At 39.7% G+C, this 27,792-nt stretch overlaps 1 protein-coding gene across 5 annotated transcripts in view; it reads right to left on the reverse strand.

Moving 5' to 3' along the window:
- CACNA2D1 (calcium voltage-gated channel auxiliary subunit alpha2delta 1) overlaps positions 1-27,792 on the reverse strand; it is a 439,415-nt gene that overhangs the window by 180,999 nt on the left and 230,624 nt on the right. For all 5 annotated transcript variants that reach the window (XM_029077600.2, XM_029077601.2, XM_029077599.2 and 2 more), the window contains exon 5: positions 9,037-9,081. In XM_029077600.2, coding sequence (XP_028933433.1) covers positions 9,037-9,081 — 45 coding nt within the window. The remainder of the gene's footprint in view (positions 1-9,036; positions 9,082-27,792) is intronic.

The following is a 27,792-nucleotide window of genomic DNA, read 5'->3' on the forward strand; positions in this document are numbered from 1 at the left end:
CAGGGTGATTTCCTTTCTTTCCATAATAAAATAAAACAGAATACCATTATTAAAAGAATGCATTTTTTGCTTTATTCTGAAGTTCTCTGAAATCAAGTTAAGGACAAATTGGAAATACCAATTTCAACATATTATTATTTAAAATCTATATAGTTGATGGAGGCAATCTGCAAGTTAAAAATTATGATGACTTTGAAAGGAAGATCTCAGTATTACCTACTGGTTAAAAGTCTGTTTTAAAATCTAAAATTCCTTTCTATTCAGACTGTAAGCTCTAAATGCCACAGGGACTGTAGCCAACCTGATAAACTTGCATTTACCTAAGCTCTTAGAACAATGCTTGAACCACAGTAATTGCTTAGCAAATACCATAAAACAAACAAAACAAACAAGAAGGAACTGATAAGTCTAATGTTATCATTGACAATAGATTCCCTGTGAGGTGCTTTTAATTCTAGAATGACAAGATATTTACTTTACTCTTAATTCTACTAATGAGACAAGAATCTTGAGGAAGCTAGTGGTGTCATGACAGATCTTTCCCTGTAGAAGAAGTTGGGAACCCCCAAAATATCAGTGAGTTCAAAAAGTGTATGGATCCATCCATGAACAGGTGGGTCATAATGGATTTTTTTTCCCTCTAATTCTGGCATCTTTCAAAGTTGTACTCTTTCTGGAATGACCATTTTCTGTGTTGTATGCTTATTTTTCCATTCCCCAAATTTAGGGATTACAGAAATCTGTATTAAAATAACAGAATATACAGCAGTTAGAATACCACATTTGATTTGGGGCCCCACAACTTTGTGAAAACCTTTGAAAATACAAAGAAGATACAATAAAATCGATAAGAGAGTGAGGACACAGGGATTTGGGAAACTAAACAAGTGGAACACTTTGCCCTGCAGAAGGGGTAGGCAATTTGCTTTTATCCATGTTAGTTCCATCAAGGGAGTGAATTGATTTCAGGAATGCACAATTCAATTATCAGAATAATGATAGTGATAGGTTAAAAGGAAGCACCATCTAACAGTGTGGTTATCCAATCCCAGAAGAGGGACTCCTAGCTTGAAAAATATAATGAATGCCTATCTGTGGGGGGTTGCTCTGGGCTCCTTGCCTGGAAAGATAGGAATAGATGTCTTCTGGAGGTCCTTCCTATGATTACTATGCCACAATTTTATGTTTCCATTTGGCGTTTTACATTTTCTTCAAAACGTCCTAAATCTGTATTCAAACACATGGGCAGTGAATATTAGTAATTCTATTAATCAGACTTTGAAATTGCATATTTCCTATACTACAGTGTTAACTGAAAAGACGCTTCAGATTTTTCAAACATATATGAATGCCGAAAGATATTCCCTGGTATATAATTAAGGGGTTTCACAGTGTGGCTTTGTGCATTAGATTTTCACTCCTGGGCCCAAATTACTAATAATTTATCATCCTATCTTAAGACTTCCTAATTGATTCTTCATTTAGGGCCCACCTGCATGCCAATTTCAAATAAGAATCAATAAATACAAGGTGTTGTCATCCCTGCTACTATTAGTGTATGATCTGAATCTTCCCAAGAGGTGTTAGACCATCCATCAGGCATGGCTGGGTTCCAATACTGAAGGATGTGGAGGAAATCCTCTTCCCTAATAAATCACTGGTGTCAATTAGAAGCACAGTGCTAGCCAGAAGGAGTGAGACTTGATGGTCCCCAATTAACGTCTAATGAAGAGGAGGAAAAGCATGGCTAGAAACCTACCATTAGCCCTAACTCCTCTAGTTTAAGGTTAAGATGAATGTTAAATAATGAGATCAACATGAAGGTAAAAAATGTACAGTGCTGTGAGTCCTTTGAATTAATTAGTTAAGTTTAGGGAACTTTCTTTTTTTAATTTTGCCCCTGAGGTGACATGCCCCTTCGGTGACATGCCCCTTCTGGAGAAGGGATTAGATAGATGATTAGAATTAAGGGTAAAAGTGGATTTTCTCAGTTGTGACAATTAGTCTGTGCATTATTCATTAGGTAATGCAATATTTATGCTGTCATCTGGGCTGTCAACTTGTCCCCTTTCCAATGTGGACACGGTGAGACCAATAAATAATCTGTGTTACTGTTCTGCATTACATGAGAGGAAGACAACAATAGCTTCAGTGGACTGACCTCAAATACTTTTACGTATCTTTCTGATTTCCCCAGTTCAGTTGAAAATTAAAAATGTATAAAACCTGAATTATGCCCTGTGGTAAGATTACAGAATTATGTTTTACAATGCTAATTTACTAATTCAGTACCTTGATCATTAAAAAAAAAGGTAGTTTAAAATTAATGTAAAAAGTAAAACTACCATATTTTTAATCTGAAAGGATTTTCCAGCAAGAAATTCTTGATTATTTTTTTTTTGGCATGGCAATGTGAATACATTGTTTTTGACACAGTGCCTTCTGTTTCTTCTAATTAGGATTTATGAAAACTGGTGAATCGATACATTGTGGGATACAAAGCCTTCTAATATTTCACATGAAATAATCAAAAGAGAAGCAAAGAAAATAGAAACTAAAGAAAAATATCAATAAGCAAGATGAACGAAAAGTCACAGAATAAATATGAAAGCAGACTGAGGTGATTGTAAAAGTAGGAAAAAAAAAAACAAAAAGAAGCTCTAAGTGACAATTTTTCTGCCAGAATATTTACTGTGGCAACAAGGGAGAAAAAATATAACAGGACCAGGTCAAAACTCGGGTAAACACAGTGCATTTCTTTTAACATTTGTCTGAGATGATCTAAATAAAAGCATAGACTCCAAATGAAATTAAACAAGAGATGTATCTATGGAGGTGTGTGCCACAAGGAAGACAAGCACTTGAAACACAATATGATAAAACGTATGACAGGGTTCAACAGTAGAATTCATTGGAGAGAGATTCAGGCATGTAATAGATAGGCTTCTAGAATGCATATTAATCTTTCTGCTTGAATGAAATGCTGGACCTTAAGAGCTAAGCTAGTGAGGCATATAGGAGATGAAAAAAGAGTCAAGAAGCAATTTTGATTTAGAGGCTTCTCTTCAAGTTTGATTCTGTGCCTTAAAAAAGGGAAGGGAAATGAGAGACCAGAAGCAATTCTGATATTTGTAATGATCAGAGAAGAAGCTGAAGAAAACTTTTCTCCCTGGTGAGACCCAGAATATGAGCCAACAACATAGAGGAGATGTATGGTGGATAATTGCACAGGGGTTGGAGAAGACTCATGGCTAGGGATAAATTGGATCGCTGAACTAACTCTCATATGAAGACAGGTACAGTCATATAAATTACAGCATGAAAATTGAAAGGGTTACATGGAAGCCAGGAGGTAAGAATAATTCAGTATAAATATATACTAAAGCACAGAAACAAACAGTGTGAAATAACAGAGTTATTAGGTTCTAATCCTGGGTCTGCCGTTTGTCTGCTGTGTGATCTTAGGCAAGTCACTTAACTTCTCTGAGCCTAAATTACCTCATCTGTAAAATGAGAATTAAGACGGTGAACGCCATGTGTTACATAGACTGTAGCTATGTCTCTGCACCAGCACTCTGTAGAGTGCTTGGAACGTAGTAAGCGCTTAACAAAAACCATTAAAAAAAAAAAGTGACAACAACAAAAAAACCAAAAAAAACAGAAGATTGTGGAAAGGTCACAGGGGTACACACATCACCCTGCCAGAAAACATTCGGGAGAGGGGAGTCTCTCTTTTACCCGGGAGAGCTTGGTGAAGATTGCTGTGCCAAGAGGCAGTTTGGAAACAAAAGGCAAGCCCTCTATTAGCCACAAGGATCTATCCTTAAATGTAAAATATTCTGGCAGGGTGGATCGGAGACACATTAGCTGCCTCATTTGTAAATTGGGGTTAAAAGTGAGCCCCATGTGGGACAGGGGCAGTGTCCAACCTGGTTAACTTCTATCTACCCCACTTCTTAGAATGGTGCTTGGGACTTAATAACCACTTAAGTAGTACCACTATGATTATTATTACTATTATTATTAAACTTTTCTGGTACATCAAAAGAATAGATTGTTACCACCAGTGCAACATCTTAGCATTTTAGAAAACAAAGGAGGGTGTTCCCCCCTCCTCTCTCTCTCTCTCTCTCTCTCTCTCTTTCTCTCTTACACTTACTAAAGCTTTAAACAAAGAACAGCTTCATACATTTCACACCCTTACACAATTGTAAAGTTTCTGGATTGTCAGCTTCTCTGGGGAGAAAACTTCAGTAGTAAAGTTCAGGTCATTTGCTCAAATCTCCACCAGTATCCAACATTGGGAAATTCAGATAATGACACATTAATCAAATTTAGATACAACCAATGGCAGTTTCTCATCAGAGCTATCCTCGACTGTTAACATCCACGGCATCATAGGACAGCATATTTAGATACAATTCTGATATGCACACCATGTGCTATTGGTGCCCCCACATTAATAATGTTGGTATTTGTTAAGCGCTTACTATGTGCAGAGCACTGTTCTAAGCGCTGGGGTAGATACAGGGTAATGAGGTTGTCCCACGTGAGGCTCAGAGTTAATCCCCATTTTACAGATGAGGTAACTGAGGCACAGAGAAGTTAAGTGACTTGCCCACAGTCACACAGCTGACAAGTGGCAGAGCCAGGAGTTGAACTCATGACCTCTGACTCCGAAGCCCAGACTCTTTTCCACTGTGCCACGCTGCTTCAGCTAAGCTGCCATACGAGGATATACTTATCATCAGTAGTTTCTTTCAAACCATGAAGGGTGGTGGCTTAGGTTTTCTCTATGTTTCCCTCTTTCTCATTTTCTCCCTCTCCTCATTATCAGCAACTTGAACTGAGGTCATACCATTTGTAGATCACTGTGGGGAACCCAAGGGGAATGGGAATAGGATCATACCGATCAATTTTTATGTCACAAGTACTGGATTTTTCACTTCCATTTTTATGAGTTCGTTTTTGGGGATCAAGATGAAAAATGTCTAGGTGTGCATCCTCCTCCCACCTCCCCCCTAATTTTTTCCCCAAGGGCTCTGTCTTCAAGACAGTTCTGAGCAGGAAGAAAAATATCTCAAAAAGTTTAAAATAAAATTTACATAGGCAATCACATTTGAAATTATGAAGTGTCTTGAGAGCAAGTGACCTAATAAGTTCTTAAATACTCAACTACTTTGATTCCATTTTCATTCGCCTTCAATTTTTCAAAAAACAATACTTATATTGCCAAAATTTTCTTTTAATCAATAATATTCTTTGAACACCTGGTTGCTAAGCAGAGATCAGGTTCATGTGAACTTCAGTCAGAGACATAGATCTTAGAGTTAGGTTAATCAGACTTTGGAATGGGTCAACTTGATGGCTTTTTTGCTTACTCCTGTATAAAAATAAAATAATGCAGTTTGCTGGCAGAACCAGTCTCAGAGAAAAGATGACCTCTGACTTTTCCTTGGAGATTCAACTAGTTCCTTGGAAATCTATTTGGCATATTTTTGAAGGCACTAAATGGATTTCTAAAGGTTCAATACTAAGGGCAACATGAATGTGAAATTTCAAAGAAGCATGAGATAAGTTTTGTTTTTATTTTCACAGTTATTCCAATTTAGGTTAGGTAGGTGAGATATATGAGGTTATCTAGGGCAAAAGCCTCTTATTTCATTTTTCACTCACTTTCATTTCCTCATATTTTTTTCAAAGGATTTCATATAAGTCTATGTACATTAGAAACATTTTGCCCAGAAATAAGGAAGTCATTTTTCTAGCACCAAAATTTAATATGTCTCTTTTGGGTAGCACATGTGAGGAGAATGGGTAAATATCCAAGTAGCTGGACTAGGGTGAATTGTTGGGGAAACCAAAAGCAGAGAAAAAAAAAATAGAAATACTGAAAGCAAGTTCACAATCTGGAAAAGGGGTGATGGCTGAGAGATGGATCAGCTGGGAAGACAGCATCATGAAATGGGGTGACATTCTTAGAACAGACACTTCAGAAAAGTGCAATATGAAGAGAGACACTAAAATGGAGCAGGGTACTATACAGAGGAAAACAACAGAAGAGCACATGATGTGGATGTGAATTTCTGGTCACAACACTAATCACAAGCTTATCATTTAGGCTTATTATTATTACTGTTATGATTGTATTTGTTAAGCACTGTCGGTGTGTAAAGCACCGCTCCAAGTGCTGGGACAGACACAGTAAACAGACACAGTCACTGTCTGCACTGTCTACACAGTATGCCAGGAAAGAAGTAATTTTGCCTCAGAGTTGTACACAGTTTCATTTCCATTTAGAGTTTCTGGGTCTTTAGCTGAACAGAGCAGAATCATGAATGCCTTTGCTGCAGATGCAAACAATACAGCTGTGGCACTACAATCTCAGTGCATGTGTTAAGGTGGCTAAAATGGTAATTATAATTATGATTTTTTAAAAAAACATTTTTGACACGTATATTCAAATTTGCATCTCTATAGCTAATGGAATTTTTTCAAGGTGACAAAGGTGCAATTGCATTATGATAACTATGGTACTTTGAGCTCTTCGGAGAAGGCATTAGAGGAAAATTCTATAATATAAATATTGAAAGTGCAGGGGAAAACTCACATTAAAATACATTTTTAAAAAAGAAATCACACATTTCATTCCATTAAAAATTTCTTCAAACTTGCCCAAAACTTATTCTTAAGAAATGCTACACTAACACTTTGATATCTCTTCACCATTTCTGAAGCATTAGCATTCACTTAAAACATGAAATAGAATTATATATTCTCTCTGATCCTTTTAATTCAATAATTTAAGTTGTAAAAAAAATCTGCTTTTCTATCTGAGGCCACAAGCTTCAGAAAGGCCCTTCATTCACTTTACAATTGCTCACAAATTCACCAGCAAATCAGTTGCTAATGATCCACTCATCAATCATTTCAATCAAACATATTTATTGAGAGCTTACTATGTGTAGGACGCTCTACTAAGCACTTAGGAGAGTATAACACAATAATATAACAGACACATTCCCTTCCCACAATTAGCTTACAGTCTAGAGGGAGAGACAGATATTAATATAAATAAATAAATCACTCAAAATACATGTTCATGAGAGGGCAGGGGAAAGAGTGGATAGCAAGTATAAGCAAGGAAATTCATGGTCTTCCAGGACTGGGTTTGATGGCAAACAAAATAGATGCTTCCTGGGACCAACAATTTTAAGGGACCTGGATACGTCACACAATATGATACCCAGACCAAGGGTCTCCCGGGCTTGTTCCACCAGAGATTGGAAGGGAATAATAATTCCACTCCTCAAACTTGTGTTCTCTCAATCCCACCAGAAGTGAATCCAAGTGTGTCTTTTCCCAGAGCTTCTAAATGCACAGAACCAATTTGCTGGGTTAGGGGATGGAGGGAGCAGGGAGATAAGGGGTCATCTCCATTAATACTATCAGCCTTTCTCACCTCATTAGCTAGGTACCTTGGCATTCCCTCACCTCACCAAGCATTCCCATTATTGTGGTATTTGTTAAGGGGCTAACTATGTGCCAGGCACTGTATTAAGCGCTGGGGTGGTTGCAAAGATAATCAGGTTGGACACAGTTCCTGTCCCTCACAGGGCTCACAGTTTTAATCCCCATTTTTCTGATATGGTAACTGAGGCACAGAGAAGGGAAGTGACTGTCCAAGGTCACACAGGAGATAAGTGGCAGAGCCAGGATTAGAACCCAGGTCCTTTCGACTCCCAGGTCTGTGCACTTTCCACTAGGCTATGCTGTTTGTTTCAGGAGATTCGTGAGTTCTAGATGCAAAACTGAAGCTAATGCCTGAATCCAGACACAGCTAATATAACAGCACAACACGGGTGGTCTAGACAGATGAGCTCATGTCAGCCTCTTCAGCTACTGCAATATTCATTGTAAAATTCACTGTCAGGCATATGGTCTTCAGTGAGCCTTTCATAACCAGCTACTTGTCTACTGTGTGACTTTGGGCAAGTCACTTAAATTCTCTGTTTCTTCAATTACCTTCCCTGTAAAATGGGGACTGAGACTGTTAGCCCCATGTGGGACACAGACTGCATCCAATCTGATTACCTTGTATCTAGTAAGTACTGTGCCTGGCACAGAGTAAGTGCTTAACAAATAGCCTTAAAAAAATGGAAGATAAATACATAAACATGTGATACGCACACATTTGTTTTGCTGTCTCTCCCTTTTAGCATACTAGGGAATTATACTTAATTTTGTAAATATGCACATATTCATTCATTCAATCATATTTATTGAGCGCTTACTGTGCGCAGAGCACTGTACTAAGCAACAACCAGCAACAGAGACAATCCCTATCCAACACGGGGCTCACAGTCTAGAAAGGGGAGACAGACAACAAAACAAAGCAAGTAGACAGGCATCAATAGCACTCTCCCAAGTGCTTAGTACAGTGCTCTGCACACAGTAAGCACTCAATAGATATGACCGACTGAGCAACCCACCAAGCATCAGGGAGCTGCATGACACTGATATGTGTGTCTGTGCAAGTGTTAGCTTATGTCCACAGGACTGGAAACTGCACTTTCCTTGTTTTGAGATGGATCTAAAGATCCAGTCCAGTAAGAAGCTGTTGCCCTAGGGAGTCTCAGACAGGGCACCTGGAGGAATTCACAGGAATCCAAAACCTGCCAGAAGAATGGTTCTAGTCCACTCTAGATCAGATGGCTTCAGCAGAGGCTAAAGTGGTCCCTGAACATCCAAGCTGGCACTACTAAGGAACCCCAAATTCTAAGCCAAATTAGAATGTATCATTAGCTACCATTCACCCAGACAATGGACCAGTCCTCTGCCAGTGAGTCCTTCCACTTTGGTGACCTCGGCAGGTAGAAGCCTCAATATGAAGGCCAGGATTCTGTATGCACAGCTTGTCTCCCCATCAAAGGCATGCACACAGCGTTTCTCTGACCCCCACCCCTTCTAAATCGCAAATTAAAATCATATATTAGAAACTAGAATACTTTTTCAGGGTAAAGGTGTGGTACTTACATCATTAAGGTTGTCCTTTGCGTTATAGTAGACCACTTCATTCGTCTGTGAAAGATAGAAAAGATGACGTGTTTTGAAATTGAAAAGCAGAAAAACTTCAGTTACCTGAGTTCCATCTCCAGTGCAGCAACTGCTATACATTTTGTTTTCATCAATCTACACTGCAATTTTCACAGTCTGCAGAGCAATATATAGACTTCCTTCCTCAGACCCAAACATCAATCAGTGCTATTTCATTCATTTGATCGTATTTAGTGAGCACGTACTGTGTGCAGAACATTGCACTAAACTCTTGGAATTGATTGGTTGATTGATTGAGGTGACAACTGCTTCAGTTTATTCTGCAGGAGGAGGGGGGTGATTGATTGGAATTCCACAGTTACGGGCAGGGAAAGTGTCTATTAATTGTCTTATATTGTACTCTCCCAAGCGCTAAGTACAGTCCTCTGCACAAAGTAAGCACTCACTGATTAATTGATTGATTCTGTGGGGCAAGGGTCACACCCTGATGGCTGAAAAAAGCTGGAGCAGCAGGAGCCCCTAAACTGCAAGCTCACTGTAGGCAGGGAACGTGTCTACCAACTGTGTTGTATTGTACTTTCATTCAATAGTATTTATTCAATAGTATTTATTGAGCGCTTACTATGTGCAGAGCACTGTACTAAGCGCTTGGGATGAACAAGTCGGCAACAGATAGAGACAGTCCCTGCCGTTTGACGGGCTTACAGTCTAATCGGGGGAGACGGACAGACAAGAACAATGGCACTAAACAGCGTCAAGGGGAAGAACATCTCGTAAAAACAATGGCAACTAAATAGAATCAAGGCGATGTACAATTCATTAACAAAATAAATAGGGTAACGAAAATATATACAGTTGAGCGGACGAGTACAGTGCTGTGGGGATGGGAAGGGAGAGGTGGAGGAGCAGAGGGAAAAGGGGAAAATGAGGCTTTAGCTGCGGAGAGGTAAAGGGGGGATGGCAGAGGGAGTAGAGGGGGAAGAGGGGGAAGAGGAGCTCAGTCTGGGAACGCCTCTTGGAGGAGGTGATTTTTAAGTAAGGTTTTGAAGAGGGAAAGAGAATCAGTTTGGCGGAGGTGAGGAGGGAGGGCGTTCCAGGACCGCGGGAGGACGTGACCCAGGGGTCGACGGCGGGATAGGCGAGACCGAGGGACGGCGAGGAGGTGGGCGGCAGAGGAGCGGAGCGTGCGGGGTGGGCGGTATAAAGAGAGAACGGAGGAGAGGTAGGAAGGGGCAAGGTGATGGAGAGCCTTGAAGCCTAGAGTGAGGAGTTTTTGTTTGGAGCGGAGGTTGATAGGCAACCACTGGAGTTGTTTAAGAAGGGGAGTGACATGCCCAGATCATTTCTGCAGGAAGATGAGCCGGGCAGCGGAGTGAAGAATAGACCGGAGCGGGGCAAGAGAGGAGGAAGGGAGGTCAGAGAGAAGGCTGACACAGTAGTCTAGCCGGGATATAACGAGAGCCCGTAATAGTAAGGTAGCCGTTTGGGTGGAGAGGAAAGGGCGGATCTTGGCGATATTGTAGAGGTGAAACCGGCAGGTCTTGGTAACGGATAGGATGTGTGGGGTGAACGAGAGGGACGAGTCAAGGATGACACCGAGATTGCGGGCCTGCGGGACGGGAAGGATGGTCGTGCCATCCACGGTGACGGAGAAGTCTGGGAGCGGACCGGGCTTGGGAGGGAAGATGAGGAGCTCAGTCTTGCTCATGTTGAGTTTTAGATGGCGGGCCGACATCCAGGTGGAGACGTCCCGGAGGCAGGAGGAGATGCGAGCCTGAAGGGAGGGGGAGAGGACAGGGGCGGAGATGTAGATCTGCGTGTCATCTGCGTAGAGATGGTAGTCAAAGCCGGGAGAGCGGATGAGTTCACCGAGGGAGTGAGTGTAAATGGAGAACAGAAGAGGGCCAAGAACTGACCCTTGAGGAACTCCAACAGTTAAAGGATGGGAGGGGGAGGAGGCTCCAGCGGGCGGACTTTCCCAAGGCTTTCCCAAGTCCTTAGTACAGTGCTCTGCACACAGCGCTCAATAAATATCACTGATGGTGTTGATGAGCACAGGACTTTCTTCAGTCCCCAAAGGAGCCATGCTGGACTCACTGGGTGAGCAGATGGCATTGCTGAAAGCAGACTATTTGGCTCACAGGAGCGTCGCCCATACCTCATCGTGATCAAATCCACTGCTTTGCTCACAGAGGCTCCAAACCTAGTGAGGGGCATCCCAGCCCCAGTGGAGCCATGCTAATACCACTCCTGAGTGTGGCAGAAGAAGATTTGGCAGAGAAGAAAAGTGTCCCTTAAAAATAATCTGTACAGAAATGACTGCACCAGCTGTCAGTGTGCTGGGGGGGGGGGGGGGCAGGGAAGGGGGGTAGAAGCGCTTTGACTTCTGCATTTGCTGGAGGAAAAAAAAAATCCCAAAAAAGTTTTGAGTCAACTGCTTAAAAGATAAATGGAAATAGAACAGCATATACCTAAATCTATCAGTTGAAATTGACGAGTTGTGCTGGGATAAGTAGACAGCAAAAACTGTCATTATCTGTGGCTTTCTTTATGTCTTAATGCCCAAGCTGTTTCAGTGTAACTGTGAGAAGGGTGTGTCAGGGATAGATGCAGAGTGTTCACATTTTCAGTGCTTGTCATCTTATCATTATTATCACTTTCCTTGTTGAGCTTTTACCTCGTGTTAAGCACTGTTCTAAACCCTGAGGTTAAAAAAAAGTTAATCAGTTTGGACACAGTCTCTGTCCCTTTGTTTTCCTTCCACTCCCCATCAGCCATTCACTAACACAAACTTCACACTCTCTCTGCCTGAGCAGAAAACGGGAAAGGAGAATTGACCCAGTTATTCCAGAAACACTCCACCACTGGGAATGGTAAGAGAGCCTACTTAGACATTCTGCTCTGGATCAACAATCACTTAGGCACTGCTTAATGCTGCTGGGGGATGGACTTGATAACAACCCCTAAGTCTTCAACCCTGGTCTGGTATGTGGTCCAGCTGACAATCAATCAATCATACTTATTGATTGTTCACTGTATGCAGAGTACTGTACTAAGTTCTCGAGACACTACGATGCAACATGGTCAGCAGATACGTTCCCTGCCCACAGTGAAGTTACAGTCTAGAGGGGGAGATGGACATTATCAACTGCCAACTCCCAGGAGCACACAGCAGGCAATCAATCAATTGTATTTATTGAGCGCTTACTCTATGCAGAATCCTGAACACTGAACAATATAATAAAGTTAGTAGACACATCCCAGCTCACAAAGAGCTTACAGTCTATAGGACTATAATGGTGGAGGGCAATATGACTGAACTGGCGATCGTCCAAGGACTTCCTCTCACCCCCAAACCATAAAAAGAAAGCTCACTGATACTTCTTGAGAAAAATATTAGACTGCTATTGAAACTAAGTTTGTCTCCCACCCTCACCTCAATACTCCTCTTAGTTAAGAAGAATGTTTATTCCCTGATGGCTACATCAGCTCCCTTCATGGCAAAAATAAGCATGGGTTTTGGAGAAGAAAATGAATAAAAGAAAAAATTTGAGGAAATGCTTGAGCCAACCTCTCTAATTACACCATGAATGTATTTAGACAGTATAATAAGCTCTTAGTAAGAAGTGGCATGGTTCAGTTGGATAAACATAAGACTGAATAATCAAAGATCTAGAGATTAAAATCCTGTTCCGCATATGATCTTTGCCCTAGGGAAATTCAAACTTTTCTAAAACTTTCTACTCCAACACGGCTAAAAAATGTTCAGTAAACTGTAAACAGTAAACAGTAAACAGTACTGAAAACAGTAAACAGTAAACTGTTGATTGTTGTTTTTGCTTTATTTCTTCATTTTATTATTTTCAAAATCAAGATAATTCTTTAATTTTATATTGCAAAATGGAGGATAAGCATGATATCAGTACTAGAATTTTCTTTTCTCATCCCCAAAAAAACTGCACAATTATTCAGGGGCTTTGTCATTTTTCTGTTTCTTTGCTTGCTACCATGTTCATCAATCAATAAATCAATGGCATTTATTAAAAGGTATATGCAGATCACTGCACTAATCACCTGGAAGAGTACAATACAACAGAGTTAGGAGAAATGTACCCTGTACACCTTATTCCTTTCCTAAAAGCTAATGGCTCTATTTTCCAATCATTTTTTCCCCAAAATAATATTTATAGAACAAATGAAATTTTGAAACCTGGCCAAAATGAAAATATATATATATATATATATGATATTCAGAAGAAAAGGAGACTAGAGATATTTAACTGTCTTATTTTATGATTTCTTAACTTCATCATCCTTCTAGTAGCCTAATGCCAAGAGCCTGACCCTGGGGAGTCAGAGGACCTGGGTTCTAAACACCAGTCCACGACTTTCCTACTGTGCAATCTTGGGCAAGTCACTTAACGTTTCTGTGCCTCAGTTTCCTCATCTGTAAAATGGGGACTAATTACTTGTTCCCCCCTCCTACTTCAGCTGTGAGCCTCTTGTAGGACAATAATTTTGTCTCACATGATTATCTTTTTTTTCCCTCCAGCACTGAGTGTAGGTTTGGCACATAATAAATTCATACTTAACAAGTACCATAATAATAATTATTTTTTTAATTAGAAGTAGTAGTCGTAGTGAAAAGGTACTCAGACAAAATCATTAAACAGTATCAGCACTGTATGCATTTCACTATCCCTGACACAGAAAAAAAGATGATTTTCAATGTATTTTGACATAGTGACATCTGCAGAAGCCGCAAACTAGATTCATATATCAAGTAAGCCTTCAGAGAGCTATTTTTCATAATTTAACCACCAGCTGCTGACAAGAACAAATAGTTTTCTTTCTGATTTCTAACAAGTTGTTTAGTTATTTATTTACTCCTTGACACAAGTTGTCTAATGCAACATACTAATTTGATAGTCTAGCCTCCTGAAAGTTTAAAACACCTTCTATCAAGTTAGAAAATAAATTATTTTTGTGTCTCTGACTCTTGAAAGGCAAGAATTAAATCAAAATGGAATGAAACTTTCCACCTAAAAATACAGAAAATGTCTTGCACTGCAGGATTTTATACAAGTAACTTTCTCGGAAGGCCATTTTTATGAAGAAGCTGTAGCATGCACACAAAGGTTCCACCTGGTAGTGAGATTTTGCCAGGGATGAAACTAAAAGATAAAACTGGGAATTTTCATTAAGTGGCCAACTATTTAAATATAGGACAGACACATAGAAAGCAAAGGCTGATTAAACTCAGAACCAATATATCAATTCTTTTTTTTTTGGCTAAGCAGATATCTATATCCTGCCAACTTTTTACCCGTACTATTGTCTACCGAGATCACATTGTCTGAATTCATTATTCCCTCCCTCCCTTTTTATATAATTCCACAGTTCTAGATATGAAACAAATCCTATGAGTATTAGAAGCCCTTTCATTACAAAATGAGTTATGCTAATATCTTCTACTACCAAGATTAATTTAAATCATTCAAAATCCAAAGATTCTTATTAACATGGCCATGCAGAAATATAGGCAAGAATGGGATTTTTCAAAAAATATATATAAATATATTTTCAACAAGCTTAAGCCCCAACAGTGTGGTTATATTTTTTTATTTAGTAGACAGGAAAAAAATCCAGGGAAGCCCTCCTGAAGGAGATGTGAATGCAGTGATCCGTTGGATTTGCAAGTCGGGGTAGTTTCAGGCAGAAGGCAGTATGTGAGCAAAAGGTCAGTGATGAGAAAGACAAGAATAAGGCACACTGAGTAGGTTGGCATGAGAGGAATGAAGCATGTTAGCTGGAGTGAAATGGAAGAGGAGAATGGATAAGAAGAAGAGAAGCAGCGTGGCCAAGTGAATAGAGCACGGGCCTGGGAGTAAGAAGGCCTGGGGTTCTAATTCCAGATCCATCACTCATTTACTGTGTGGCCCTGGGCAAGTCACTTCAATTTTCTGTGTCTGCTACCTCATCTGTAAAAAAATGGGGATTAGTAATGTCAGTCCCATGTGGGAGATGAACTATGTCCAACCTGATTAGCCTGCATCTACCCCAGCAGTACCAGGCACATAGTAAGTGCTTAACAAATAGTATTAAAAAAAAAAAAGGTGGAGAGAGTTGATTGAGTCCTTTAAAGCCAGTGTTTGGGCATTTCTACTTGGGGCAGAGAAGAATGAACAATCACTGGAAGTTTATGAGATGTGGGGAGATGTGCCCACAGATAAGTTTTAGGAAAACTGGAAACAGAAAGATCTGTGAGGAGGCCGGTACAGTAGTCAAGTTAGAATATGACAAGTACTTGGACCAGCCTGGTGGGCGTGTGGATCGAGAGAAAGGGGCTGATTCTGGAGATGTTGGGAAGCTACAGGACTTGTTGACAGATTGAATGTAGAGGTTGAAAGAGAGAGATGAGGAAGAAAACAAAAGAGGATGGTGTCAGAAAAAACAAGGTTAAGTTGTGTTTCCAGGGGAAAAGGGGAAGAAGGGTTGCACAGTGTCAAAAGAAGTTGAAACACTGAGGCAGACGATAATACATCATGAGTTCAGGTTGTTTATTGAATATATAGAAGTATCTGAGTAGCTGTACTCATGGGTTATTTCCTCCTGATCATTGTTGACCAAAGACTTTCCCAGCTGATCTGTGTCTAATTTGGGATGGAAAAGTTGAAAGGTTTCTTACAAAATCCATTCTATGGGTCACTATCCACCCCCTTCTGTGTGAATTTTCTTTTAACCAAAATAAAATGATAATAACAAATAACAAATATGATCTACATGTAAGGCCATAACAGTGGACCTTCCATGGACAAAGGAGAATCCTGGCCACCTCCTATATCTCCAAGAAAATGAGTATTCTAGAATCATATGATCAAAGAAAGATTTATATAGGTTCCCAGTAGAATATTGTAAGTAGTCTATCAGCTTCCACAAAGTATAATCTCAGGTTCTTATCACTACAGATCATAATTAGCAAACCCACAGAATTAATGACAGAAAAAATACTGTTGCACTGCATTTAAAAACTATGTCAAGGACACTAACAAGTATTTCTACAACCAGCATCTTAATTAAATTTCTATTTCCAAACAAAGAAAAATTTGAGAGCATATACAGTTTTAAGACTCTCTTTGGAAATCTTTTCCTTTCTACATTTCGAACAAATGAAAATTTCATCACAAAGTGGTAGTCATGGATACTAAAATAAAAAGACTCAACTGGGGAACCATTAGAATTCTTAAAGAGCATGCACTTTTACAGAAGAAAAAGGTTGGTTTGTGCATGCATACTCAAATGTACTTCACTCCCGTGATTGCTTGATTTTCTCTTTTTCTCATGTTGATTCTGTGGTGGCAGGTCAATAGGTTTTATACAGGACTGTCTGGTTTACAGTTGATCCGTGCCTTGCCTCCACAGATATGATACTGGATGTCCTTATGAATGGTGAGTGTTTCATAACCAACTTCCCTTCACCACAGCTCTTTCCGGCAAGTTCCTATCTTGTTTTCCTCTGTACTGCATCACTTGAACACTTGAGTCCTTAACAAGTGGCCACCCAGCTCCTACTCTGTTCAAATGTTTACACCTGGTTACTTTTCCTACTTGCAATTCACTTTAATTTCTATCTTCCCCACTCAATGGTAAACTCCTAGAGGATTGGGATCATGCCTACTCACTTTCTTATACTCTCCCAGGTGATTAGTGCTGTGCTCTGCATGGAGTAAGCACTCAAGAAATATCATTGACTGGCTGATTGAAAAGCTCTAGAGCAATAGGAATTGGTTGTACTTCCGGAGAACAATTCTAGAATCAGGAAAATGCAGTATTTTTATGAAAAAGCTCTCCTTATATTATGCCTTATGTCCAGTATAATGCTTGTGCTGTCACATTCATCTCACTGTCTGGTTATTTTTTGGTACCATCAGTCAACATGTGCCATTTATGTATTGGGGCTAGAGTCAGCTTCCCAAAGAAAGAGGCTGACTCACTGTGCTCAATGTTGAATTTGATTTGTACCTATTCCATTCTAATTATGATTCCAATCCTCATTTAAAACACTGAACACAATCTCAATGCAAACCTTGTGTTCCCCACAGAGTGTGTCCTTGTTTAGATGGCTTTAACACTGTGCTTATTATTCTTATTTCAGAGGTAGCTCCAGTCTGTTTGTAAAACTACACAGGATACACATTAAAGCAGTGATTTGTTTTAATATATTTGGACTCATTTCACAGGCATTATCCAAAGGCTGAATTATGATTTGGTAATTTAATTTACCAAAGATAACTGAAGCAAGTACTTGTGATGTCATCTGGAGATGAACTATTGCAAATTCCCTAGATTATTTATGGGTATTTGGGGAAATTACTTATGCATGTATATGGAGAGAGCATATTTTACTTTTACCAATCCACAAAAAAACACAAGCGCTACTCCATACACATGTAAATGGTCTTATTTATCTAAAATAAGGCTGACCATTTATTTGAACTGCTGAAACACTTAGCAAACTTAAATAACCTTCTTTTAGTCTCACACAAACTTCTCTGGCTGTCCTGTGTGCAAAACAAATAGGGAGGACATTTAAGAGGCAAAAATGGCTGTACTTTCTCCTGTGGTGGCTCAGCAGCAGCGGGTGGGAGAATTGCTGACTACATTGGACTCTGACTTATGTCCAGCTACTCTAGAGGCTGAAGTGAGTGGAATTACTAATTGAAACCACAGCCAGCTCAAACTCAGTTAGGGGGTCCCTTTGGGTGAAGCTAAAGTTACTTCTGCCCTCAAATCAATCTGGCCCACATCCCAGATTGAATCACTTAGCTAGCTAGTCTCAAACCAAAGACAGTGTTTTTCCCCAGTGATGGCCTAAAACAATAGGTTTATGCTTTTAGAATATATTTCCTCAACAACAACCATGTCTAATTATTTCCAGATGCTTCCTCTTTGCCCAGATACACTCCACTGAAATAAACATCAATCATTTAATTCCTTGAAATGTATACCTTCCAAAAAAGAGGTGAAAACTTTGCTCCATGTACCCAAATTTTTAATGAGAAAGAGACATGCAGAATGGGAAATTAGATCTACTATCTCTTTTGCCCTCAATTCCAGTCAGTAAGGATGCTCTCTCTCAAGAAACAAAACCAGATTAAAACTGAAAGGCAACATCACAAAATGAACCTTCTCTTATGATGGTATAGAGAAGCTCTGGAGAATCTCAAAAGTTTTGCCCCTTAACAACAGTGATTTCCCTGTGACCAATATGTAAAACTGTTAATAGTCATAGTAATGATAGTATATATTAACTATCTACTGTTTACAAGGCACCATACCATTTTACAAGCATCTTGATCTTTTTTTAAAAAAAATCACATCTACTGCAGGATTCACACTAAATCATTGATGCCTTATGTGAAAATTGTTCCTATATCTGGTTCTTTCATAAATGCAGCTTATTCCTTTCTACTTTCATTGACTAAGTAAGCAAGAGAGGAGGCTTTAAAAAGCCATGTTGATTTTACCATTTTTGTATTTAGTTTTTATCCACACACACACACCGAGAAATGATGATGGTGATTTGAAGCCCAAATCAGGCTTGACACCATGTGAAATGTGAGACAATATTCCACACAATGGCAGACAATCATATATTGCAGGCAAATACTATATTTTCCATTGGGAAATTTAGGGAGTTTTTTTTTTCCTGTTATATTTATCCATGCAGCTCTAATTAAAATCCTCCCTTGACTTGATTTTTTTTAGGCTTTTCCAACTGAAACAGTAATCTAATCCATTCAATCCCAAATGGGCCCCCAGGCCTTCCTGAACCAACCCCTCATTTCCTCTTCCCCTACACCCTTCTGTGTTGCCCTTGACCTTGGATTTGCTCCCTTTATTCACCCCTCCCTCATCCCCACAGAACTTATGTACAAATCTGTTATTTATTTATTTACATTAAAGTCTGTCTCTCCCTCTAGCCTATAAACTCACTGTGGGCAGGGGATATGTCTACCAACTCAATTATATTGTACTCCTCCAGAAATTTAGTACAATGCTCACTAAATATGACTGATGAAATCAATAGTATTTATTAACTGATTACTGTATGCAGGGCAATGTATTATGTGTTAAATATTAAACCGTGTTAAATGTACATATAGCTAAAAACCTGTACAAATGCACAAAGCATTTATGCAAAGCTGTATTCACATTCTCAGGTGTGATATACAAATTAACTTTTTTTCTGTCAAATCTCTTTCCAATCTTACCACAAAGCAGGCCAATAAAACTAGCCCCAAAATTTGACTCCCCCCCACCAAAAGAGACTCCTTCATTTAGAATACTTCAAATCTCAAAATATGGATCTTGATCCTGCCTTTTCAAAAATAATTTGACTTTTAATCTTTCTTCTTCCTATTGGTTTTCTTTAAAATACGACAAACCTCACTATAGTCTATACATCACGCTGTTGCCCAGATCACTTCTCTAAAAAAGCTGCAATCCATATCTCCTACTCTTCAAGAACTTCCAGTAGTTGGCAATCCACACCCACTTAAAACAGAAACTCCTTATGATTGGTTCTAAATCACTTTATCAGCTAGCTTCTTCCTATCTTATCTCATTGATTTCCTACCACAACCCAGACCACACACTTTTCTCCTTTAATGACAACCTTCTCACTGAACCTGAATCTCCTCAAAGTCTAATAATCCCTGCAACCCCTTGCCCAGATTCTCCCTCTAGCCTGGAACTAGACCACGACTAGTCTCCACCTTCTGCAAAGCCTTATTATAATTACATTCCTTCCAAGAGACTTTCCCCAACTAAGCTCTCATTTGTCCTATTTATCATCAGTGGTATTTATTGAGTGCTTACTGTGTGCAGAGCACTAAGAACTTGGGAAAGTGCAATGCAACTGAATTGGTAGACATGTTCTCTGTCCGTGACAAACACAATATAAAGGGGAAGACAGACATTAATATTAATGAATAATTTATAATATATAATTCATATATATGTATGTACATAAACACTGTGAGGTTGAAGGTGGAGTGAATATTAAATGTCCAATAGTCACAGGTCCAAATGCATAGATGACATGGAAGGAAGAGGGAGCCAGAGAAAATAAGGCTTAATCGGGCAAGGTCTCCTGGAGGAGATGTTACCTCATTAAGGTTTTGAAGGTGGAAAGAGTGGTGGTCTGGCATAGACGGGAGCACGGGATGGAGTTGTGGGTTAGAGAGATAACATGGGATCGGGGTGGGCAGTGACATAGATGAGAGCAGGGAACAGGGAGCAAACAGGCTCTAGGAGTGAAGTGTGAGGGCTGGGCTTTAGGAGGATATCAGGCAGTAAGTGCTACCTTTCTCTTTATCCTACGAATCCACTGGTATCTGTACCCTTCAAGCACTTGATATTCATCCCACTCTCAGCCCCACAGCATTTATGTGCCTATCCATAATGCATTTATTTTAATAACTATCTCTCTCTAAAATGTAAGATCCTTTTTGGTAGAGAATGTGTCTACCAACTCTTATACTGTACTTAGTACAGTGCTCTGTATATAACAAGCATTCAAATATGATTGACTGATTGACTTAAGTCAGTAATAGAAAGAGGAAAATACATTACAATGGGGTGAGTGTTTTAACTTGGCAGAGAGAAAGGGGTAACTATAAAGGTTAATTAAGTGCTAATGTATTCTTGACTTTGAAATCAATTGATTTTTAGTGTAAATTTTATCACGCTGAATTGCTTCTGAGTGTAAATGCGCTGTGATAGGAAGATGTGGATTTTGATGCACAGCAACACTTTTCAAAAGATAGGGGGGTTGGCTTTTTTTTTGTTTTCTTTTTGTTTTTAGATAATCCATCAGATTCTTTTCAGTTTCCAGTGTTTAGAATACTGGCACATAGAAAGTGCCTAATGAATACCACAATTATTATTAACAGCCAATAATATTTATTGAGCATTTACTGTATGCAGAACACTATAGTAAGTGCTTAGGAGGGTATAATATAACAATATAACAGACACATTTCCAGCCCACAAGGTTCTTACTGTCTAGATAATTATCACTGAAACGGTGATAATAATCATCCAAAGATTATTATCCTTGAAGCAAAATAGAAATAACAGTCGAAGATAATATTCCATTCCCTCAGCCCTCTAGCCCAGACAGGCCAGGCCCAAACTTGACTAACTGTGTAAATGCTGTATAAAGGAACTAGGCTCCCCTGACATTAGGCAGGAGGATGCAAGTGACCCTGGAACTGAAGCCACTCCACCTATCCTTCTTGTGGCTATCACAGAGCTCTGATGTGTGGGATTCTGGATTCACCTTGCTTTCCTTTGGGAGGGAAGACCATCCTACTAGACTGTAAGCTCACTGTGGGCAGGGATCAAGTCCAAGAACTCTGGTGTATTGTATGTTCCCACACTGCTCTGGACACAGTAAGCAGCCAATAAATATCATTGATTGACTGAGTGGGGCCTGGCTCTCTCACTGATCATAGCCCTCTGAGTGGGCCACCCTTGGTCTTCCTTGTAAGTCACAAACTGTTCCCCAACCCCCTAGTGGAAAGAGCTTGAGCCTGGGAGTCAAAGGACATGCGTTCTAGTCCCAGCTCCTCCACATGTCTACTGTGTGACTTTGGGCAAGTCACTTAACTTCTCTGGACTTCAGTTAACTCATCCATAAAATGGGGATTAAGACTGTCAACGCTATGTGGGGCAAGGACTATGTCTGACCCGACTCCTCTGTATCTACTCCAGCACTTAGAACAGTGCTTGGCACATAGTAAGCACTTAATAAATACAATTACTGTTATTCTTATCATTAGTAATAATAAGAATAAGAATGGCAGGAGATTACTCTGGTTGTCAGTTTCCCATTCATCATTCAGGAAAAAGAAAATGGACAATTTCCCTAAAGGTAGATCATTAAGAATGAATTGTGAATTTCATAAAGTGATGTTCATATATAATTTTCTGATGTAGATGTATACATGTCAAAAAAGCATAATTATCTAATAATATATAATTATAAATTTAAAGTTAAACAGGAAAATCAATCAATGGTATTTATTGAGCATTTATTATGTGCAGAGCACTGTTCAAAGCGCTTGGAAACTACAACATCACTTCATTCTGTTCAGTTGCAACGGCAAATCTAGCTTTGATCTCGCCACTCCAGCCTCATTTTCATAAGAAGGAAAATTAGAAGTATGTTTAATAAAACTTCTTTTGAAAAAGGAGTCTTTCCTTTCTTATTGAATGAGTTACATGGGAGTTGGTAAATGAATAATTATTCATTTAATTGGCAATTAATTATGGATCCCAAAATTAATTTGTAAATACAAGAAAACTCCACACTATAAATTTACTCTTGCAATGAAAGACCTGCAGATCCTATATTTAATTGTTTATTATTATGGTACTTGGTACTTAATGCTTACTATGTGCCAAGCACTATTCTAAGCACTTGGGTAGATACAACTTAATCAATTGGACATAGTCCCTGTCCCACATGAGGCTCACAGTCTTAATCCCCTTTTAGAGATGAGGGAACTGAGGCTCAGAGAAGTGAAGTGACTTGCCCAAGGTCACACAGCAGACATGTGGCAGAGCCGACATTAGAACCAGGTCCTTCTGACTCCCAGACCCGTGGTCTTATCCACTAAGCCATGCTGCTTCTCTATATGAGCCCTCTCCATCCCCCATCATTCCCAGAAAAGTTGCGCTCCAAGAATACCATTCTAGAGACACATTACTTCTTTGGTAAGATTCTGGAAGATAATTAAATGCCACAGACAGAGTGGCTCGAATGGCCAAATTAAATTGGTTTAATAGCACCTTAAAAGAAAGATTCATTCTTAATTGGCTACCATCTCTGGCTTTGTATAAGCTTTTTTGACCAACAGCCAAAATCTGTGAAAAAAGATATGCTAATGTACTAACAGAGATGGAAAAAGGTCAAAATAAGAACCATCTGGGAGAAATCTACTATGAAATTATTTCCTACTGCAACACATTTCACTAGAGGGCAGCCATTGCAGATTATTGAGAAAGGAATTAATGCAGTGCATCAGGGTATTCAAAAGCAGAAGTTGAAGTGCGATCAAATCCCATCCTGCACTGATTGTAACAGCCTGGAAAATATGTACTGTATATGTAATTACATATAAATACATTAGATTAACTTGTACTTTTGATATTCACCCCATTCCCAACTCCACAGCACTTTAGTACACATTGATAATTTATTTGTATTAATGCGTGCCTCCCCTTCTAGACTGTAGACTCACTATGGCCAGGGAATGTGTCTGCTAATTATCTTGTATTGTAGTCTTCCAAGCACTTTGAACAGTGCTCTGAACACAGTAAGCACTCAATAAATACCACTGATTGACTGACATATCCCAGCACTTAAAAGAGACCTTGAGAAATTTCATTATTACTATTGTTATTGGATTACATGTGACTAAAGTTTTTTATGGAACATGTCCGATCTCATCTGTCATACAGATACATTTTCTTTTTTTTTTCTTTACTTATTTCACCAACCCCTCTTTCCTCCTCATCCTCTTACCCCACTTATCCCATTCTGCTTTCAATACATTTTAAACTTCCCCCATCCCAGTGTCTCCCCAGAGCCTTCCATTTCCCTTGCCTTTCAACCCCATCCAACTCCAAACTTTCCAATGGTCCCTCCCTCTTTCCACCACCCCTACTGGGGCAAATTCAGCCCTTAACTGCTCTGCCTCATGTAGATTTTTTTGTTTGTTTTAATGTTATCTTACTACAGCCTATTTTATCAGTCAGCTCTCATCAGGCCCTTCCTTGGCATCCCTCTGCTCAAGACAAACCAGTTCTCTCCTATCTTCTATCTCTTTTTCCTGCTTCTTTTATCCTCTTTATTCCACCTTTACATCACCCAGATATACTCTTTCAACAGTTCACCTCTTCTCTCTCAATTTCCCTCTCCAAACGCAAACTCTAAGATTCTTGCATTATTAAAATCCTCCTAGTCCAGCACCTCAGGGTTGCCTTCTGGAGGCCATTATGCTTTAATATCATTTATGCAAATGTCCTTCATATTCTAAATTTCATATTTTTTCCTTTGAAAAATAACTACCGCTTTGCTTTTAGGGGTCTTTTAGCATACGTTACCTTGAACCACACAATTGCTTTGTGGTTCCCTTTCAAGCCATAGTACATAAGTAATTTTAAAACTGCTTTACAAAAGTGCTCGCCAAATATGATTATTGGAGAGCTTTACAGCTGTGAAAGATCAAACTCATTGGCACACTCAGAACTCATCTCAGAATTACCTTTCTCTCTTGTTTGTTCTAACTACCGTAGTTCAAAATTTATTCAAGGCTGAATAACAAAGCACACCACACTTCTCAATCTCCTAATTCTCTCTCAGTTCAGAGTTTAGAAGAGGGGGGAAATAGCAGGCTATCAAAAGCAACAAGTTTTCCACATTTCTAATTAACGCAAAGGACCACATTTTCTTAACATTAAATTATGCACCAACCCGGCAATTCTCAAAGAGTTAAACTGGGTCATTGTAATGTGAGGGTTCAGAGTTTGATAAATACAAGAATTATCATAGTGTAATTCTATGCAGCATATATCCAAAAGTCTCCCAGACATAGGTTGGCTGAGATATTTCCATTTTACAGATAATGGAATTGGGGATAATTCAATTGTGCTACAAGTCCCAGCAGTGCTGAAGCTGGACAAAATGGGCAATTTTTTTAAAAAAAAGTTCCATAAAAACACCCACATTATAGAAAACTACGAACAGCTCCACAAAGCATGAGCATATCTGGTATGGTAAATGAGGAAAGAAAAGAAAACTCCTTATGAACTGTTCTCCATTTGTCTAAACTAACATTTACTCACTGACTCTCTAGATGAAACTCATTATAAAAATATTGCTGCATATAATGAAGCCCTAGTCTACCTCTCTTTCAATTTTAGCTAAATACAATTGAAAGATTCTGGCTAAGTACAACTGAAATATTCTGGTTAAATGAGAATATTGAACTGTTCTGCATTTCGAAGTCACATAATTAAAATAGGATTTTCCCTAAATCATATCTTGTGTTAGCTCAGGAGGAGCAACATGATCTAATGGAAAGAGTGTAGGCCTGGAATCTAAAGACAACTCGGCCACTTGTCTGCTGTGTGACCTTGGGTATGTCACTCAACTTCTCCCTGCCTCCATTTCCTCATCTAGAACGTGCGTTTCCTGTGGGACAGGAACCGCACCCGAGCTGATTAGCTTGAATCTATCCAGTGCTTGAAACTGTGCTTGACATATAGTAAATGCTTAATGATATTAATAAAAACTAATAATAGTAATACTTTGACATTTATGTTGCAGTTGCCTTATTGCTCCATTAAAAAACAATTCCAAGTGGAACATTTGCATTACAAGACATAGAAAAGGAACTTTGTTTTGCACATGAATTTCAAATACAACTTTGCGTGAAACTATTTGAATAGACTTCGGCCCCCAGTTATCTTTTGCTCATTCATCATCAGGTTAATTTAGATGTCCAAGTATCTAATATGCATAGACACACTCAGATGGGTTAGAAGGGTCTGATCAGATAAAACAAAATTACCTGAAGGAACTAGATAAATGCAGTTTATTAAACCGATCATTGTACAAATGATCTCCCCTATTAAAGGCCTGATAAGGAGGGTGTGTGTTCAAAAGAAAGAGCAGCTTAACTACGCTTAAGTCCAAAGGAGCTTATGTGTGGCTGAATCTATCCTTCTAATACCGGAGTGCCATGATTTACATTCTGCAGCAAGGAGAGGATAACTCAGGGGGCTACAAATCTAGTTGGGTAATAAAAAGATCAGCAGCATCATTAGCAGCCTAATGAATAGCCCTAGTATTTAGTGAGCAGGTCCACCAGGCAGGGCATATTCCAGTGTGAACATTGGGAGACCTTACAGCCAGAGTGGTATTAATGGAGGGGAGATCAAAGGGCTTTATTTCAGGGTCCTGGTTTACTAGGGGCTTGGCCAACCCCCAAAATGGCATCGTCTCTTTAGCTTAAAACACAGCATGGCTGCTTGGGGTATCATGAAGATGGTGTCCTTCTGAAGAAGACTACCACAAAGCCAGCATAGGCGTGGCTCTGACCCTTAAAGGGGACATTGCCCTTTAAATTGCAGGGAAGGGAGAGCAGAAAGGAAGAACCTGCATATCTTCTGGAGATTCTTTAAAATTGAACTGTCTCAGCCTCCTTCTTAAATTCAAAAGAAGCCTAACACAGATAAGTGTTACTTTCCTCCCAGTAGCTAGCTCCTCATCTCCAGGAGGAATCCTGTTGATTCCAGACTATAAGCTTGCTGGGGGCAAGTAATGTGTCTACCAACTCTATTGTACGGTATTCTCTCAAGTGCTTAGTGCCGAGCTCTGCACACAATAAGTGCTCAGTAAATAGCATGGACTGATTGTCTGATTGATTCCTTGGTTGGGAGAGGTCATTAAGCTGGGAATGAAAAGCAAGGGGAAAAATGTATTTGATGTCTAAACAGTATAAAGTTGTTAATCTTGTGCTTGTTTTTCCATCCCAGTGCTCTGGTGTCAGGGGGAGGGGTCAAAGTGCCCAGGGGCTGAGGGGATTTCTGTGCCTACCACCTAGCCCCACAGCCACTTTAACTTTATGAAGAGCAAGACCAAAGGCAAAGTATGGAAAGGGAGAGGGGAGGAAAGGCAGAGCAGAAAACAGTAATGATAGAGTCACCTGCTCCCTCCTTTCCTTCTCCTCCTTCTCTCTTTACCTAGACAAAGGGCCTTAATACCCCAGCTTCTGGGTGCACAGCTTCCCTCCATCTCTGCCACATTCTGCCTGGTGGCACTCTAATGCTATCATTGAGGGTCATGTGATGGGGGAGAGGGGCCTACTGGGTGAACTAGCCCAGAGCCCCAGCTTCAGTTAATGGAGTCCTGGTTAAAGCAAAGGTGGTGCTTTTGTCAGTGACAATTGTTTGTATCAATCAAACAAGAGTATTTATTGAGCTTTTAATGTGTGCAGAGCACTGGACTAAATGCCTTGGAGACTATGAAAATAGTCAGTGGACACTTTCCCACCTTCAAGAAGACACCGAACAAAGGCATCCTTCGCTTGACATACCAGCCCAATCCAGTTAGACCATCATCCAGTTGAAAATGTTGAGTTGCTCAGTTACAGATAAAATCTGCATGATTCATCCTCCAGCTGGTGGGTGGATTAAAACACGGAAGTGGGAGTGCTTTCGTCTCCCAACTGGTAAATTTCAAAATCCAAACAAATGTGCGGTTTTAAACCAGTGATGGCTGCAGGAGTGAAACAACCCACTTGGCTGTTATTAACCCAAGCTCGGTGCATTTAAAGTTCATCTGGGATTCAAAGCAAGAGGGTTAAGGATCAATCCAGCCTAGCTTGCTGCTGACCTCTCACCCATGTCCTGCTTCTGGCCTGGATTGCCCTCCCACTTCATATAGTAAAAATAATAATACTTATGGTATTTGTTAAGCACTTTCTATACGCCAGGCACTGTTCAAAGCACTGGGGTAGTTACAAGATAGTAGGGTTGGACACAATCACTGTCTCGCATAGGGCTCGCATTCTTAATCCCCCAGAGTTGCACAGCAGACAAGTGGTAGAGCAGGAATTAGAACCCATGACCTTCTGATTCCCAGGCCATTCACTCACT

The sequence above is a fragment of the Ornithorhynchus anatinus genome, chromosome 13, assembly GCF_004115215.2.
Source record: "Ornithorhynchus anatinus isolate Pmale09 chromosome 13, mOrnAna1.pri.v4, whole genome shotgun sequence".
Lineage (NCBI taxonomy): Eukaryota > Metazoa > Chordata > Mammalia > Monotremata > Ornithorhynchidae > Ornithorhynchus > Ornithorhynchus anatinus.